Raw genomic sequence first — 14,067 nt, 5'->3', positions numbered from 1 at the left:
TGAAGTAGGAATTTCAGTGAAAATACTAACATGTTTAGCTGCCTGATTCCTGTATCTCAGATTCTTCCAGGCTTTTCCTAGCTTCTTTATGTTAATAGGTAGTTTTAGCTGTTTGTTTGATCCTTGAGTATGGCAGCTACTAGCAGCCCGTTTTGCATTTTATTATGGCTGCATGTAGAATGTGCTCTAGGTCTCCCTGGTATTTGATATGATCGCAGGATTGTAACTCTGCAACCTCTGAGCTTGCTTTAGAGCATTGTATGTAACAGTAGAAAAATAGAGGGTATCCCTGAAATGTTGTTTTCCTGGCTGCTCTCTGGAAGACTGAAGTACATGTGTGAAATTGTAATCAGATATGTATCAATGAGAACAGGTTAAATGTTTAGTGAATGTAACTCTACAGCCACCTTAGACAAGCTGTTCCCATGCTGTAGTGTTATGGTAAGATTCCTTTGTCTGTTGGACACAGGGCAATGTTAAGCTGCTCTTTCTTTAGTTAGAGCAACCTTGAGGAGAACTGACTCGAGATATGCAAGTAAATCAAATTATGTCAACCTTTGCTAAATCCCATTTCCAAAAACTTCTGTAATGATATCGATCCTTTCTGGACTACGTGCTTTATCAAGATTGCTATTGATATGCAGTGACCCCAGACTGACCAATTCCTATGCCATTCGAGTGTACCATTGCTGGGTAAAGCAGTAGGATTATTTTCATCCTCTCGTGAGGTAACAATGTTGATAGATCCCATAAATATGTTGGCCTTCTTTATAACAAGTGCACTTTTTCGTCTTTTTTTTTGTATTTGATTTAAAGTCCGTTCTTCATCCTTGGTCACTTTATGTAGTTCTGTTACAGAACCAGTTAACCAGATATAGGCTTACATATTTTTCTCCCATTCCCTTCTTCTGAAGTGGAGAATTAAATACTTTTTTGAATTACATAGTTTTGGATGGGGGTTGTGTTCTGGATGTTTCAAATTCTAATCAATTCCTTCAGAGTACTTGTAATTTTCTGAATCCAATACCATGCATAGTTATTCTCTCATCTTTTCACACTCTGTTCCATCATTGAGTTTCAATAGCACTGAACCCTGGTCAGGTGTACTGGTGTTTCATATATTCTCTTACAGGCATCTATTTCTGCCTGGTTTGATGAGTAGTTGTTCTTTGGATAGTTACGTTAGGATTCATTCATTTCTCTGGATAATGAGCAGAAGAAATAACTTGTATTAAGCTGCTTTTCGGTGATACAGATACTTAAAAATACTTTTTGACTTTTTCTCATGGTAACAAGATTTAATATGTTTGCACTTCAACCTCAGTGTTAGCAGCTAGTTAAGTTCACTTACTGTTAATATGTTATCAGGAACTATAGTTGTAGAGGATTGCATAATTTTCTAGATGGAAAGAGAAACTACTGTTAGGAAAACTACTGCATGTTGTATAAGTACTGAATTTTGAAGTAAATATTCTTTATTCTAAGAACGTCACTTAAAGCAAAAGCAGTAGAGTCATGTCATCCAGTTGTCTGGCAAATGTATTCAGGTGGGTCAAGTTGTAAGACTGTACTTGAGGTATGTCTGAAAAGTGTGTGTTCAGCCACAGCTCACTTGAATTATCTTAAATATGATCTTGTGTGATGAGAAACCTCTCAAAGAAAAAAGCATGTTAGTGGGTGATTTTGTTATAGTTGGACTTTGGCCTTGAGCTGGAATCGAGTACAAGTTTTGACACACACACACCAGGTTGCATTAATTTTTGAATAATTTTCTTATAGGCAATAGTTTGACAGTACTGAAAATCTAGCTTTAAGACTCTTGCTACAGTGATTGTATGGTGCACAGTGCTGATCTGATACAAATGTGTTCTTCCAGTTAGAATATATAAATAAATAGATTATCTGATAGAATAAAAGACTGTGGTGTGAAATTACTCTTAATAGCATTCTGAATAGTTTCTCATGGAGTTATTCATCTATCTCATAAGCAGCATACATTCAGCTGGCCTAGAATTGAGAAGCTGGCATAAATTGTCTGACTATTCTTTGGCTAAAGCAAACACGAGCTTGCTCTGTGGTGAATCATCATTCTTCTGATCCTGCGCTGTGTGACCTGGCACTGTGCATTTCCCAAGTTAATTGCCAAGGAAATGGAGCCTGAGCTGAAGCTAAAGACCATGGTCTCCATCAGTCCTGCCTCAATATTTGTAGCCTTTGATACAAACAACATGAACATGTAGTATCACTTACTACTGGTTGCTCAGCCACTTCAGAGTATTCCTCATGTCTGGAGATAGAAATGGGAAGTTAACAGGGCTTCAGCTTGTTCATATTGTTCCTTCAGTCTTCTCAGAGAACAGCAAAACCTTTGTTGTATGAAAAAGGCCTGTGTCCCCCCGCAGCATCATCTGTACTAAACGTGAGGGCAGCTTGTCCCTCTCCTCAGCACCTGTTTGGTTCTCACAGCTGGTTTTTGTGTGAGCATTGTGTTACTCAATGTCTGTGTTCAAACTGAAGTAAACTGCTGCTGGAAGTGAGGAAGTTCAAGTAAAAATATCACATGTTGCAGTGAATAGTGATCATATCAGACCTTGAGTTTGCTTACAGTGACCTGTCAGTAACACAAGAGTTCGCAGGTTTTCGTCTGTGGTTATTTCACTAGAAGTAATGTAACTTTTGGATAAACAGGAAGCTACAAGAATGAGAGGACTCAGTAAGATAGAAGTAGTATCCTTTTTCCTCTGTCTTCCCAGGCTGTGTTAATGTGACATTACGGAATAAGTTCATCTGAATCATCTGCTTCTTGTCACTGGAGGACAGAACTATAAAAAGACGTGGAAGCACTCTGTAGTCAAATTTATGACTAGGAAGCTTAACCTGCCACAGAAAATTTCTAATGTTGTTTATATAGGAGACGATGAAACAGCAGCAACTTGGGATTTACACATGATTATTTTTTTCCCTTTTCAGAAATAGAAACTAAACTGTTTTAGGTTCTTGAAAGATCTCTGTGAATCTGCAGAATGCCAGGTTTTCAGTCCTAGGTTGTATTTGGAACTTTACACAGGGACATATGGTGATTTTAACAAACGATTGCCTTTGTTCTTAATGAAATCAGTTACAGTAACTTTAGAAACAGTGATTGGGAGAAGAGTTGGAAATCTGGCTTGTGATACGTTTTTAATACCTAATGCTTTCTCTTTTGGACAGGTTGAAGGAGAAACTAACTATGTAGCATGTTACCTTAATCTTGTTACAGAGAATGATGTTTGGCAGAACAGATCATGTCAGACTCTACCATTCTAAACTGAGGCTGCAGAAAAATGTGGAGGAAAAAAAACCAGCCGTGTTCTCTCAAGTTACACCTTTAATTGAATAGAATAGTTCAGTTGGAAGGAACCCGCAAAAATCATCAAGTCCAACTGCGTGACCACTTCAGGGCTAACCAAAGTTAAAGCATACTATTGAGGGCATTGTCCAAATGCCTCTTGACACTCACTGACAGGTGTGTGGCATCAACCACCTTTCTAAGAAGCCTGTTCCAGTGTTCAACCACCCATACGGTAAAGAAATTCTTCCTTGTGCCCAATCTGAACCTCCCCTGGCACAACTTTGTGCTGTCCCTCGTGTCCTGTCATCAATTCCCAGAGAGCAGAGGCCAAGAGGCCAGTACCTCCCTTTGGGCTTCCCTGCCTCAGGAGCTGTAGAGAGCAACGAGGTCGTGTCTCTGACTCCTCTTCAGACCAGGCAACCCAAGTGTACTCAGCCTCTCCTCATAGGACATGCCCTCCAGCCCTTTACCAGCTTTGTTGCCCTCCTGTTCATCTCACAGTTGGACAATTCAACCAGAAGGATGCTGTGAGGGACAGTATCAAAGGCCTTACTGAAGTCCAGAAAGACCACATCAACTGCCTTCCCTTCATCCACCAAGCAGGTGACCTTGTTCTAGAATGATATCAAATTAAGAAGGCAGGAGTTGCCCTCCTTAACCCATGTTGACTATGCCTGATAACAGCTTAGTGATTTAGATGCATTTCAGTAGCACACAGAATAATCTTCTCCATAAATTTTCCAGTGACTGAGGTTGAACTAACAGGTCTGTAGTTTCCTGGGTCAGCAGGGACATCTTCAGAATCTCAAGACCTTTGGTAAATTGTTGAGATAGGTCCAGCTGTAACACCCACAAACTTCCTCAGTACTCTGGGGTGAATCCTGTCAAGCCCCAGAAACGTTCAGCTGATACAGCTTGGGCATGACGTGGTTCACTGTGCCTCTGTGCTTGGACTGTACTCCTCATGCATACTTGCTTGTGTGCTTTGTGAAGAGTGTCTTTTAAATGACACCTCACCTCACTTGATCTGGAAGAATTGAGACTTACTGAAGCTTCTCACTTGGAACTGATTCAGACTCCTATTTCTGGAAGTCACTTCCCAGTCTGGCACACCGTCATACTCGTAGTTGTTATTTTCCCATTCAGTATCCTTAAATTGTTGACGGCCACAGACAGCACAAAGTGCATGGTTCTCATGATCAAATGCTGAATTCAAGGCTGCAATGTTATTTTGCTCTAAATTGTGTTTCTTGACTTAACTGAATCCCTAGAATGAAAAGGGATTCCTGGTAAAGCTGAAAATTGCAGTTACTTAGGAATTCCTGTTTTAGATATGTTTCTTATAATAGCTCTGTGTCAAAGTTAAACACCTCTAGCAGGGTGAAGTCATTTCAATTTGGTTTATCTGTGGTGTAAATTCTAAGCAAACTTTATTATGGAATGTGTAGGAAACAGTTCCTCAAACTTGTAAGCACTGGGAGTAAGCTAGTGGGGAGGTTGTCAAACCTGGTAGTAGGTACAGGTGGGTGAAGTTTTATGGCACAGAGAGCTCAAAGTGGAACTGGGGTGATGGTGGGTAATAACAAGAAGCATTAAGTACTTTTCATCTGAGGGGGGCATCTGTTTTTTAGTTTTGTCTGTTTTCTTGTTTGAGTGGTGTTTTTTGTTTTTGAAACAATTCTGAAAGGTTCTTGAAAGTGTTGTTGGGAGTTCAAGGAAGGAAAATGTGTTGCAGGGGTACTTGGGTCCAGTGAATCAGCCAGTTGGTTCTGGCTTGCTGCTTAAAAGTCAGCTGGTGAGGCACGAATTGAAGTTGTATTCTGTTTGAGGAAGTGGGTGGTGGTGTTGCCATCTCAGCCTATCAGGTGTGAGAAAATTGATCAGCAAAGAGAAAAACCTGCAGCCTGTACTTTAGACTTGCCTGGGCTCTGCATGCAGCTGGCAAGGTAACTTTGCTGCATCCAGTCCTGCACATGTCTCTGGTAGGGGGAAGGAGGAAGCGAGCAAACTGCTGCAGTCTCCAGCATGTCCCCTGGGTTCCTGGGCTGTGCTGGCCTCACTGGACGGGCAGGGGACGAGAGAGCAACGCAGGAGCTTGTGTGCTGTAGCCACTGTGAGCTGTCTCAGCTTCATCTTTTGAAGACCTTGGTCACACTTTGGTCTTGACGCTTGACAGCCTCTTCTGCAGAGTCTCAGAAACTTAGCTCAAGTATCCTCAGTCCAGCTCCCGGGATTGCAGCTTCCTGAAGGTCTGCAGCGATTGCTGGTTCCCCAGCCTCTTCTGTGCTTGGTTCAGAAAGCTTTAGAGAGCGTGACCCAGAAATAGAAACTCTCCAGGGTTTAGCAGCATTTTCATGAGAATACCAAGCCCACCTCAGTTTGAAGACAGTTTTGCTAGCATTGGAAATAAAGATACACTTTCATGCAAGCCAGGTTTGCAGTTCAGGTACAAGCTTCTAGATCTTAATGTATTGCTACCATATAATTGTTTTTAAAGCCTGTCATGTGCAATCTGAAGTCTTACTTAAAAGCACTGCTACATTGCATTCTCACTTTGAAATGTGTACAACTATAGATAGATAGCTGTCACTTCCAGACAGGGAAATATTACTATAGTTCATTGTTGTCAGTAGCTATTGTGTGCAGTCAGGATGTCCTGGGGAAAGAGCGTGCATGGTTTAAAGTCGATGTTAAGTACATCAGCATTCCAGCGGTTATAAGCTAGAAGAAAGCTGTTTGTATCTAGCTGAATTGGAGATTGGGCTAACCTTTTTTTATTGTTTTTTTTGTTTGTTTGTTTGTTTTTGCTGTGGAGGGGAAGTGGTAACTGAAAATTTTTGAGATTTGTTGTTCAGTTTGTTATGGAACCTGAAAAGAAATGATTTCTCTGGTATGTAATACGTAAAGCTTAATAAAACTCTTCCTGGAAAAGAAAGGCAGAGCGAAACAGACGGCATTTCTTTAGGGAGAGATTTTCTGTATTAATGTCTTGATAGCAAAGTAACAGAATAGCTCTTTCTCCGAAGACTCTGCAGCTAATGGATATCCGAATATTTCAGTGGTAAGTGTTTTGAACATACAGTCAGCTTTTGTCAGTTCCTTTTAACTTTGAAACAGTTCGCATGTCATGTTGGCACTCAAATGATTTTTCCAGTCATTAGTGGCTGTTAATCAATTGATCTCATAATAACCGTTGTTGCTTACTGATTTGGAATGCAAAGTTTAGATTTATAATCAGTGTTATCTCAGGAAAGCTGAGACTTTCCACTAACCTGAATTTTAAAAATACATACATAAAAAAAAAATCCTCTGGTATTTACAAAGTTGTTAAAAACTGTGGTGTTTTGAGTCTCATTTCAAACAAAGCTGCCAGAGACTTTTTTTAATGTAATGTACCAGAAGAATTAAGAGGTGGGAGAAGCCTTAATTTAGCAGGGAACTGTGGCTACAGAATCTGTTAACATTTTTGTAATACGTGGTGTTTTTTATTGCTGTAGGCTTATTACAACACATTTTTCCAGGTCTGCAAGTAATTGTGGAAATAGTCCGCAAGAAGAATACATATTTTATGTAATAGCTTTGTACAGAAACATTTGTTATAGAAATGCTGGTCAGGCCTGTTGGCTTGCTGTGTAAAAAGGAATGGATTCAATTGTGTTAATTTACTAGTTTAGATTTCCTTTGTGAAAGGAAAAGTTTTTACGGGGGAGCAGATTACTGTACTTTCTTTGTTTGTTACACATTAGGGTTTAGGCACCTGGCAGGAAGCTTGAATGCTTCTAAAGATTGAAGTCTGTTACATTAATTTGTTAAGAAAATGTGCGTAGAATGGATAATGGTATAAAATGATTTAATTTTTGCTACTTTTAGAAGTCATCGCAGTCGATTATTTCCATATTCTTACTTAAGATGTAAGGAGGATTAATAGTCACAGATCTTGCAAAAAGTAATTAATAAAATCACGATAGAAGCAATGTAAAGGGGTGAATAACTGTATGTGTCACTGCAGTATTTCTGAAACAGTATATAATTCATAGCAATTTAGGCATGTAGTTGATGAAGTATATTGCATTGCTTAAATAAAATCAAGCATTTAAAGATACTAATGTGGGAATGTCACGGCTCCCCATGTAAAACTGACTTCCATCGAAAGGGCTCAGCTTTGGCTCAAAGGGGTATATTTGACTTTGGTACAAAAAAAAATTCCTTGTCACCAATGATTTAGGAGTTGGGTTGGAAACTAGATAAAAAAAAAAAAAGTTGTGGTTTTTGTCTTCTTTCTCTGTCCTCTCCCTTGTCTGGCAGTTGTATTAATAGAAACTCTGAATGAATCATTCCTTTTGTCTCCACGTTATTCCAGTTTGTCATGGAAGCCTGTTAAAGGGTTAGTGTTGCCTGCCTAACTACTCTTCTTGGTTACCAGCTCAAATCATCTAGTTTGTCCAAAAATGTTCCCTTTCCTATTTCGAAACTATGATAGCTATGCCTTGCTTCTTCCACACTTTTAACAGGCTGCGGGGGTTTTGCCAGACTATGAACCTAATATTTGAAGTGTTTTGCAATGGATGCTACTTTTTAGTAGCTTTCTGTTTTTCAAAACAGAAACACCATTGGGTGTTCTGGGTGTACACAGGATTGCATGCAGATAGAGGGGGGACCCTCATAAACTGCTGCTCCTGTTCTGAAGTATCTAACCAGAAAGGGAGAAGCAATTGTTCAAATATTTTGTTTGTTTTTGTGAGCTCTTTTATGATGGTGTCACTGCTGTGATTTGATTTGACACTTGCTGATATTTAACTATTCACCTCTTCCACCAACATTACCATCGTGTTCCTGCACAAAGCTCCTGTTTAAGTGGGAAGATAGAGGAAGTAATAGTAATCTGTTTGCATTGTGGAAAGCATCTGGAAGGCAGTCATTTCTTTCCTTTCAAGTTCTTAGAATTTTTTAATGTGTTTTTGAAATTGTTGAGAATTATAATACTGCCTGTTCTATAGGAGACTGTATAAACTTGTCTTCAGGCACAGTGAACTTTCTTGACCCCACCTCTCACCCTTTGGTTTTCATCTTTTTCATAAGCGGTGAACTTCAAAGAAGTTAATGAAGAAAACAAGAGAGAACTCTTCAGTGAAATATTTACTTCCATTGAAACATTGGCATTTACCTTTGGAAACGTGTAAGTTGGAATCTGAGAGTTGTAAAGAGTTCAGTGGAGCTGAATCAAATTAAGATTTGAGCAACAACAACAAAAAAAGCCTTTTGTTTCCTTACAACCAAATATCGGCTGAAAAATGAATTTAAATTGACCATATTCAGAATGCTTTTTCTGCTTTGTTTTGACGTTTGTTTGTGTTTTTCTTAACAAGGGAAGCCATGATGGAAATAGATGGTATAGAAATGGTAGGACATGGTATAGAAATTGCAGGGAATTCAAAACTATTCCTGAAAATCTTTGTGCAGAACTTTTAAAGAGTATTAGAGAGATGATCTGAATTTTTGTTCTCAGTGATCTGAAATTACGTAGGTGAAGTAATGAAGTAACACAGCTCTTTGTTTTTCTGGTAGTGTTTCAGACTTCCTTATGGGAGATGTAGACAATGGCTCGTCACTGGGACTTCCTGTATCTCGGAGAAGTCAGGTAAGCTAAACGTTCTCTTGGAGCGTGAAATCATATCTTTTAAAGGAGATTTTAATTTCCACTGAAACTCTGTGCATCGTGGGTCTAGGATGCTTGAAGTCGTCTGAGTGCTAAAATAAGATTAAACCCATGAAAAAAAAGTATTTAGGGTTTCAAGTACTCATACATGTTCTCTGTTCTCAATGCCAGTGATGATTCAACTGGGCTAGCACTTAAGTGTTAGGATAAATGATAACCTGCTCTAAGTTCACTTGATATTTTAAATTGGTTTAGTGAAAAAAGCTAAATACTTCATAATAAGATACTTGATGAAATGAATTATTTGCATGCAGGAGTAGCTGGAATAGACGTGTCAGATCTAGAATCTAAATTGAGGTTTAATGACGTCTTTTGGGTTTTTAAAGACAGTTATTCCTTACAAAATAACCTTTTGTTCTTCTAGAGCCCAGTTTGTGCTGTAGCTGTTCCAACAATTCACTGAGAGAACTGAAAATAGCAGTGTCAACTTATAGGTAGTCAAAGAAAAATATTAGTTTTTTTAAACTCCCTTTTAAACAGTCTGAAGGTGAGATTTAAAAAATGCTCAGTACCACATGCAACTCTGAATTTTTGTTTATGTCAAATCAGACTTGCAGGTAAATCAATCCAGATTAATGTAACGAAAGTGTGTATGCCAAGCAAAGTTGTAACAAGGTTAAAAAAAAATAAATCTTTTTTTAGGTTTTATTGATATGTTACTTAAGACATAGCATTCCTTCATACAGGCTTGATCATAGGAATGCTGTGCAATTATGGCTGAGAAATAGTCTTTTTTAAATTTACGCTATGCTTGTTAACACATGAGAATAAGATGGACAATCATAGAAATTCTTCTAAATCTGTAACTGTTACAAAGCTAGTCTTCTCAAAGGACATGGAAGGGAAGGAAGCTGCTCAGAAGACTGGTTCCAGCAGACACAAAAAGAGGGTTAGGCTGCTGAGGAAAATATGTAATAAAATAGCATAGAAGCCAGCATCTCAAGTAACGTAGATGAAATTATTTGAACAAGTGCTGTTTCAGATGATCAGTTCACCAGCAGAAGGAAGGTGATGAATTTATTTGCTTTTTAATCCTGTAATGGCTTCATAATGCAAAAATATATTCCCAAGAAATAAGATGGTCATGCTTCTAAATGTGGGGGTAGGTGGAAGCCAAGGAAAAATTACGGTTTAGTGAAATGAAGAAGAAATTCTAGTCTAGCTTCTCCAGAAGTCACCAGCTTGTATTTAAAGTCCCATTTTTGTAGTGTCATTTGCTTTCCCTAATGTGGAAAAGAACAAATTTAAATTCTGGAGCAGGTAGAATAACATGGTTCAATTTGTTGGAAATATGTCTTAAATACATATGCACTGCATTCAGACAAATATTTAACAGGTAAAGCATTTCACTTTGTTTTGCAATTCAGAAAGTAATTTGGAGGCCATCTAGTAGATGTGTTAGGAGGAGCTAAGTGCAAAATATTTAAGTAGCTGTATTAACTTTTCATTCCTTCAGATCTGTACGTTCACTGGTCAAACACAGCAGCTAGCTGTATCTTAAAAATATTAGAGCATAGCATTTTGATAGAAATTAACGTATAAACAGTTTGAAGGTTAATTTAGGAGAAAGCTTTTAATTGCCTGTTAAGTTAAGGGCCTTCTTAGCTAAGCTGTTGAGGATTGCTCCAAGGCTTCAGAGGGGGTTGATCTTGCTTCTCTTGACTACAGGGGCGCCTACATTCTGTAGTTCAGGCATTCAGCTTGAAGGCTTAAGTTAAGTGATATGTATACCCCCCTCTTTGCAAGTGTAATTATTCTCATTTTAGTCCTTGTAGTACAACCAGAAGTACAAGGTAGAAACAGATATTTCTTAATTAAAAACAGAAGAGCTTTAGAATATATTGGGAGAAGTGAGATGGGCACGTGTGACCTTTCATTGCTCAACAAGCTATTCGAATGCTATTGGACATTATGTAGGTCTGAAAGCGCAATAAGAGACGAATAAAATGTCAAAGTGTGCTCTTTGCAGAGTTTTGCCTCTGACAGGTTGAGAGTTCTTGGGAAATGAGAAAACAGGCTTGGTTGAAGTTCAATTTAAAATAAAATCTATGTGCAAGTCAGAAAGTTTGGGTTTATTGGGGGGGGCTGGCTTGCTGGGATGAGTCACTGTCTTTTTGGTGGTGGGTTGAGTTCTGACAATAAAGCAGTATATAAAGAGAAGTAGCAGAGCATCAACAGCAGTCTATATGCTTGCCTTTACAACGTGGTATTGCATATTTGTAGTGGGGTGAATTTGGATGGACAACTGAGCATTAAATAGCTGCCCTAACCAGGCTGTGTGCCTGAGTTACTGGAGAAGACTGAACAGTTCTCAGGGCTAAAACGATTTAGGTTTTATAGAATAGGAAGTAATTTTTTAGGACCAGAACCTCTAAGTACTTACTGAATTAGTATAAGATGTGGTTGTTTTTTTCCATTTCTTGTTTATTCTAACCTAACAGTTGTATCCCACTTTAAAAGCTAAATTTTTTGCTGTGAAGTGAACAGTGATCAGGGATTTTTCTGATTTATGATCAGTTCTCATTTACATTTAAAAAAATGCAAAAAACCCTACTTGCATCATTGCTACCATGCTCCATTTTAGCTTTGTCTGATGATAAAACACACCAAAATCTAAAATGGAAACAAGTTCTTCATGTGAAGCTTAAGGCTATTTTGCAGCTATTTCTTCGTGTTTGTCTTCTGCCTGCTCTCTGCTTCTGAGTTGTCTAGAGTAATTTATTCATTTAAAATGATGCAGGTCTTAAAAGGCAGGGGAATTTTTTTTTACTAGGTGAACTTTTAATTCAATTTTAATTGGCCTGGTTTGCAGCACAGTCCTACAAATAATTCTACTTCAACAATTAAAAGAGATGCAGCATGAGGACAAAGGGATGAAATCTTATGCTAAGCTAAATTCCGTTTCCTTATTGTTGGATTAAATTCTGTCAGGTAGTACTGAGTATCAGTGCTTCATTAGAAAGTGTTACTAGTCAGCTGTTGTGCCTACACTGCACACGTGCAAGTAATTTAGGTGAAATCATGGCTTTCTTCTCCTATGGAAGAAATCCAGGATTCTTAGGGCTTGTAGAATGGTGTCTGTTACACGTATATGACATCAGGTCTGGATGAAATCCTTCTTAAAAGATAGGTAGCAAATCATAGAATATCCTGAGTTGGAAGGGACCCACAAGGAGCATCGAGTCCAACTCCTCGCTCAAACACAGGACCACCCAAAAATCAAGTCATATGTCTGAGAGCATTGTCCAACTGCTTCTTGGACTCCGGCAGGCTTGGTGCTCTTACCACTTCCCTGGGGAGCCTGTCCCCGTGCCTGACCACCCCCTCAATGAAGAACCTTTCCCTAACACCCAGCCTGACCCTACCCTGTCCCAGCTCCATGCTGTTCCCTCAGGTCCTGTCACTGTCCCCAGAGAGCAGAGCTCAGTGCCTGCCCCTCCTCTTTCCTCATGAGGAAGCTACAGGCCGCCATGAGGCCTCCCCTCAGCCTGTCCTGCTCTGGGCTGAACAAACCAAGAGACCTCAGCTGCTCCTCCTATGTCTTCCCCTCTAGACCCCCTGAATGTTAAACAAGATTTTTTCATCCCAACCTTTCAGGATTGTTGGTTTAAAGATATATGATGATTCCCTGCTATTTGTTATGTCTCAGTTGACAGCTATGGGAGCTTAGATCCTATATTAGATGAGAGGGAGTTACAGCATAGTTCTTTCCTTACTTTGCAGAGGAGAAAAAAAGGGGAGGGTTTAATTTGAAGTTTAATTTTTTGGACTATCAGCTCTAGTGAGAACTTACCTTCCCTAACTTGATCTCTTTCCTATACACCAGTCTTTTGAAAATCTGTCTGTGGAGTCTGGGGGTTCACTGCATGAAAGGGATGATATTCAAGGTAGGTCATTCCTTTAATATTTAATAAATACAATTCTGTATATATGTTCTCATCTTCTAAATAAGTTGTTTGGTCACTTTTTGCCAGTAAAATTTCAGTGTAAATAATTTGCTTTTGCAGAGGTTTTGCACTTCTGTGAATAACCACTCTGGGTTGCTTTTTGGGAGAAGGAAAAAACAAGACGCGAAGCACTTCTGTCATTGATTAGTGTTTTTTCGGGTTGATTTCTTTAAGAAAGCTATGCTGGCCATATGACTAGTCAAGATAAAATACTATGACCTGTTAATTTGTTCTAAAACCTCTGTCAGTCCTGTTTAGAATCAACTAGCATTAAAGAACAACTCAAGATGAGAGCTGCTTAAGTATTCACAGTTGGCTAATACTGGCTTTGCTCTCAGTGTGTGGTCATGTCTAAAATTCACTTCTTTGTGTTTGATTCTTTATTTTCAGGACATCTTCGAGCAGAGGAGGTTGATAACATGCTTCTAAGGAATGACAGTGGAATTGAATCAGCTCTGTCCTATGCTAAAGCATGGTCAAAATACACCAAGGATGTAGTCGCATGGGTAGAAAAAAAGCTTAGCTTGGGTGAGTGTTTTTTTCTGGCATTTAATCAGCATTGTCACGATAGAATTAAATCTGTTGTCAGGCCCCTGTGTTGCAGACTGTCAATAATGTGATTTCTAAATCAGTAGCTGTTCCACTGAAGTGGACAGAACACCCATTTCCTATAATTAAAGGCTTGTAACGAAGTGAAGGTGGTCCCCTATGTAGCCTATCTGTTAGAGGAAGAATGTAAAAAGCATTTGGGAGGTGGTATAATAGTTATCATAAACAGTTAATTATGTGATTTATTTTCTTAACAGAAGTTGAGTGTGCTAAAAACCTAGCAAAAATGGCTGAAACTGCTAAAGCTGTTGTTGGACCCCAGGTGAGTGTGACTTAGGAGCTCTTTTTAAGTCTTAAATATGCATTAGATGTCTTGAGCAAAATGAAACTTTGGGGACATTAAGGAATATATTTTTAAGTCAATACAGAATTGATTTATACTGCAAATTACTGTAAAAGATCTGTTGCATTATTATCTCTTCCCATCCTCTATGGAAATTTGGATAAATAATTTTTTTTGTTGA

General features: G+C 38.7%; 1 protein-coding gene across 10 annotated transcripts in view; it reads left to right on the top strand.

Annotated features, from left to right (window-relative positions):
• ARHGAP29 (Rho GTPase activating protein 29) overlaps positions 1 to 14,067 on the top strand; it is a 78,519-nt gene that overhangs the window by 49,409 nt on the left and 15,043 nt on the right. For all 10 annotated transcript variants that reach the window (XM_050712146.1, XM_035537178.2, XM_035537181.2 and 7 more), the window contains 5 exons: positions 8,411 to 8,507; positions 8,897 to 8,969; positions 12,874 to 12,934; positions 13,385 to 13,522; positions 13,801 to 13,865. In XM_050712146.1, coding sequence (XP_050568103.1) covers positions 8,411 to 8,507; positions 8,897 to 8,969; positions 12,874 to 12,934; positions 13,385 to 13,522; positions 13,801 to 13,865 — 434 coding nt within the window. The remainder of the gene's footprint in view (positions 1 to 8,410; positions 8,508 to 8,896; positions 8,970 to 12,873; positions 12,935 to 13,384; positions 13,523 to 13,800; positions 13,866 to 14,067) is intronic.

Source organism: Cygnus atratus, chromosome 8 (assembly GCF_013377495.2).
Source record: "Cygnus atratus isolate AKBS03 ecotype Queensland, Australia chromosome 8, CAtr_DNAZoo_HiC_assembly, whole genome shotgun sequence".
Lineage (NCBI taxonomy): Eukaryota > Metazoa > Chordata > Aves > Anseriformes > Anatidae > Cygnus > Cygnus atratus.
The sequence above is the reverse complement of the archived record's forward strand: the minus strand, read 5'-3'. Positions and strand labels throughout refer to the sequence as shown.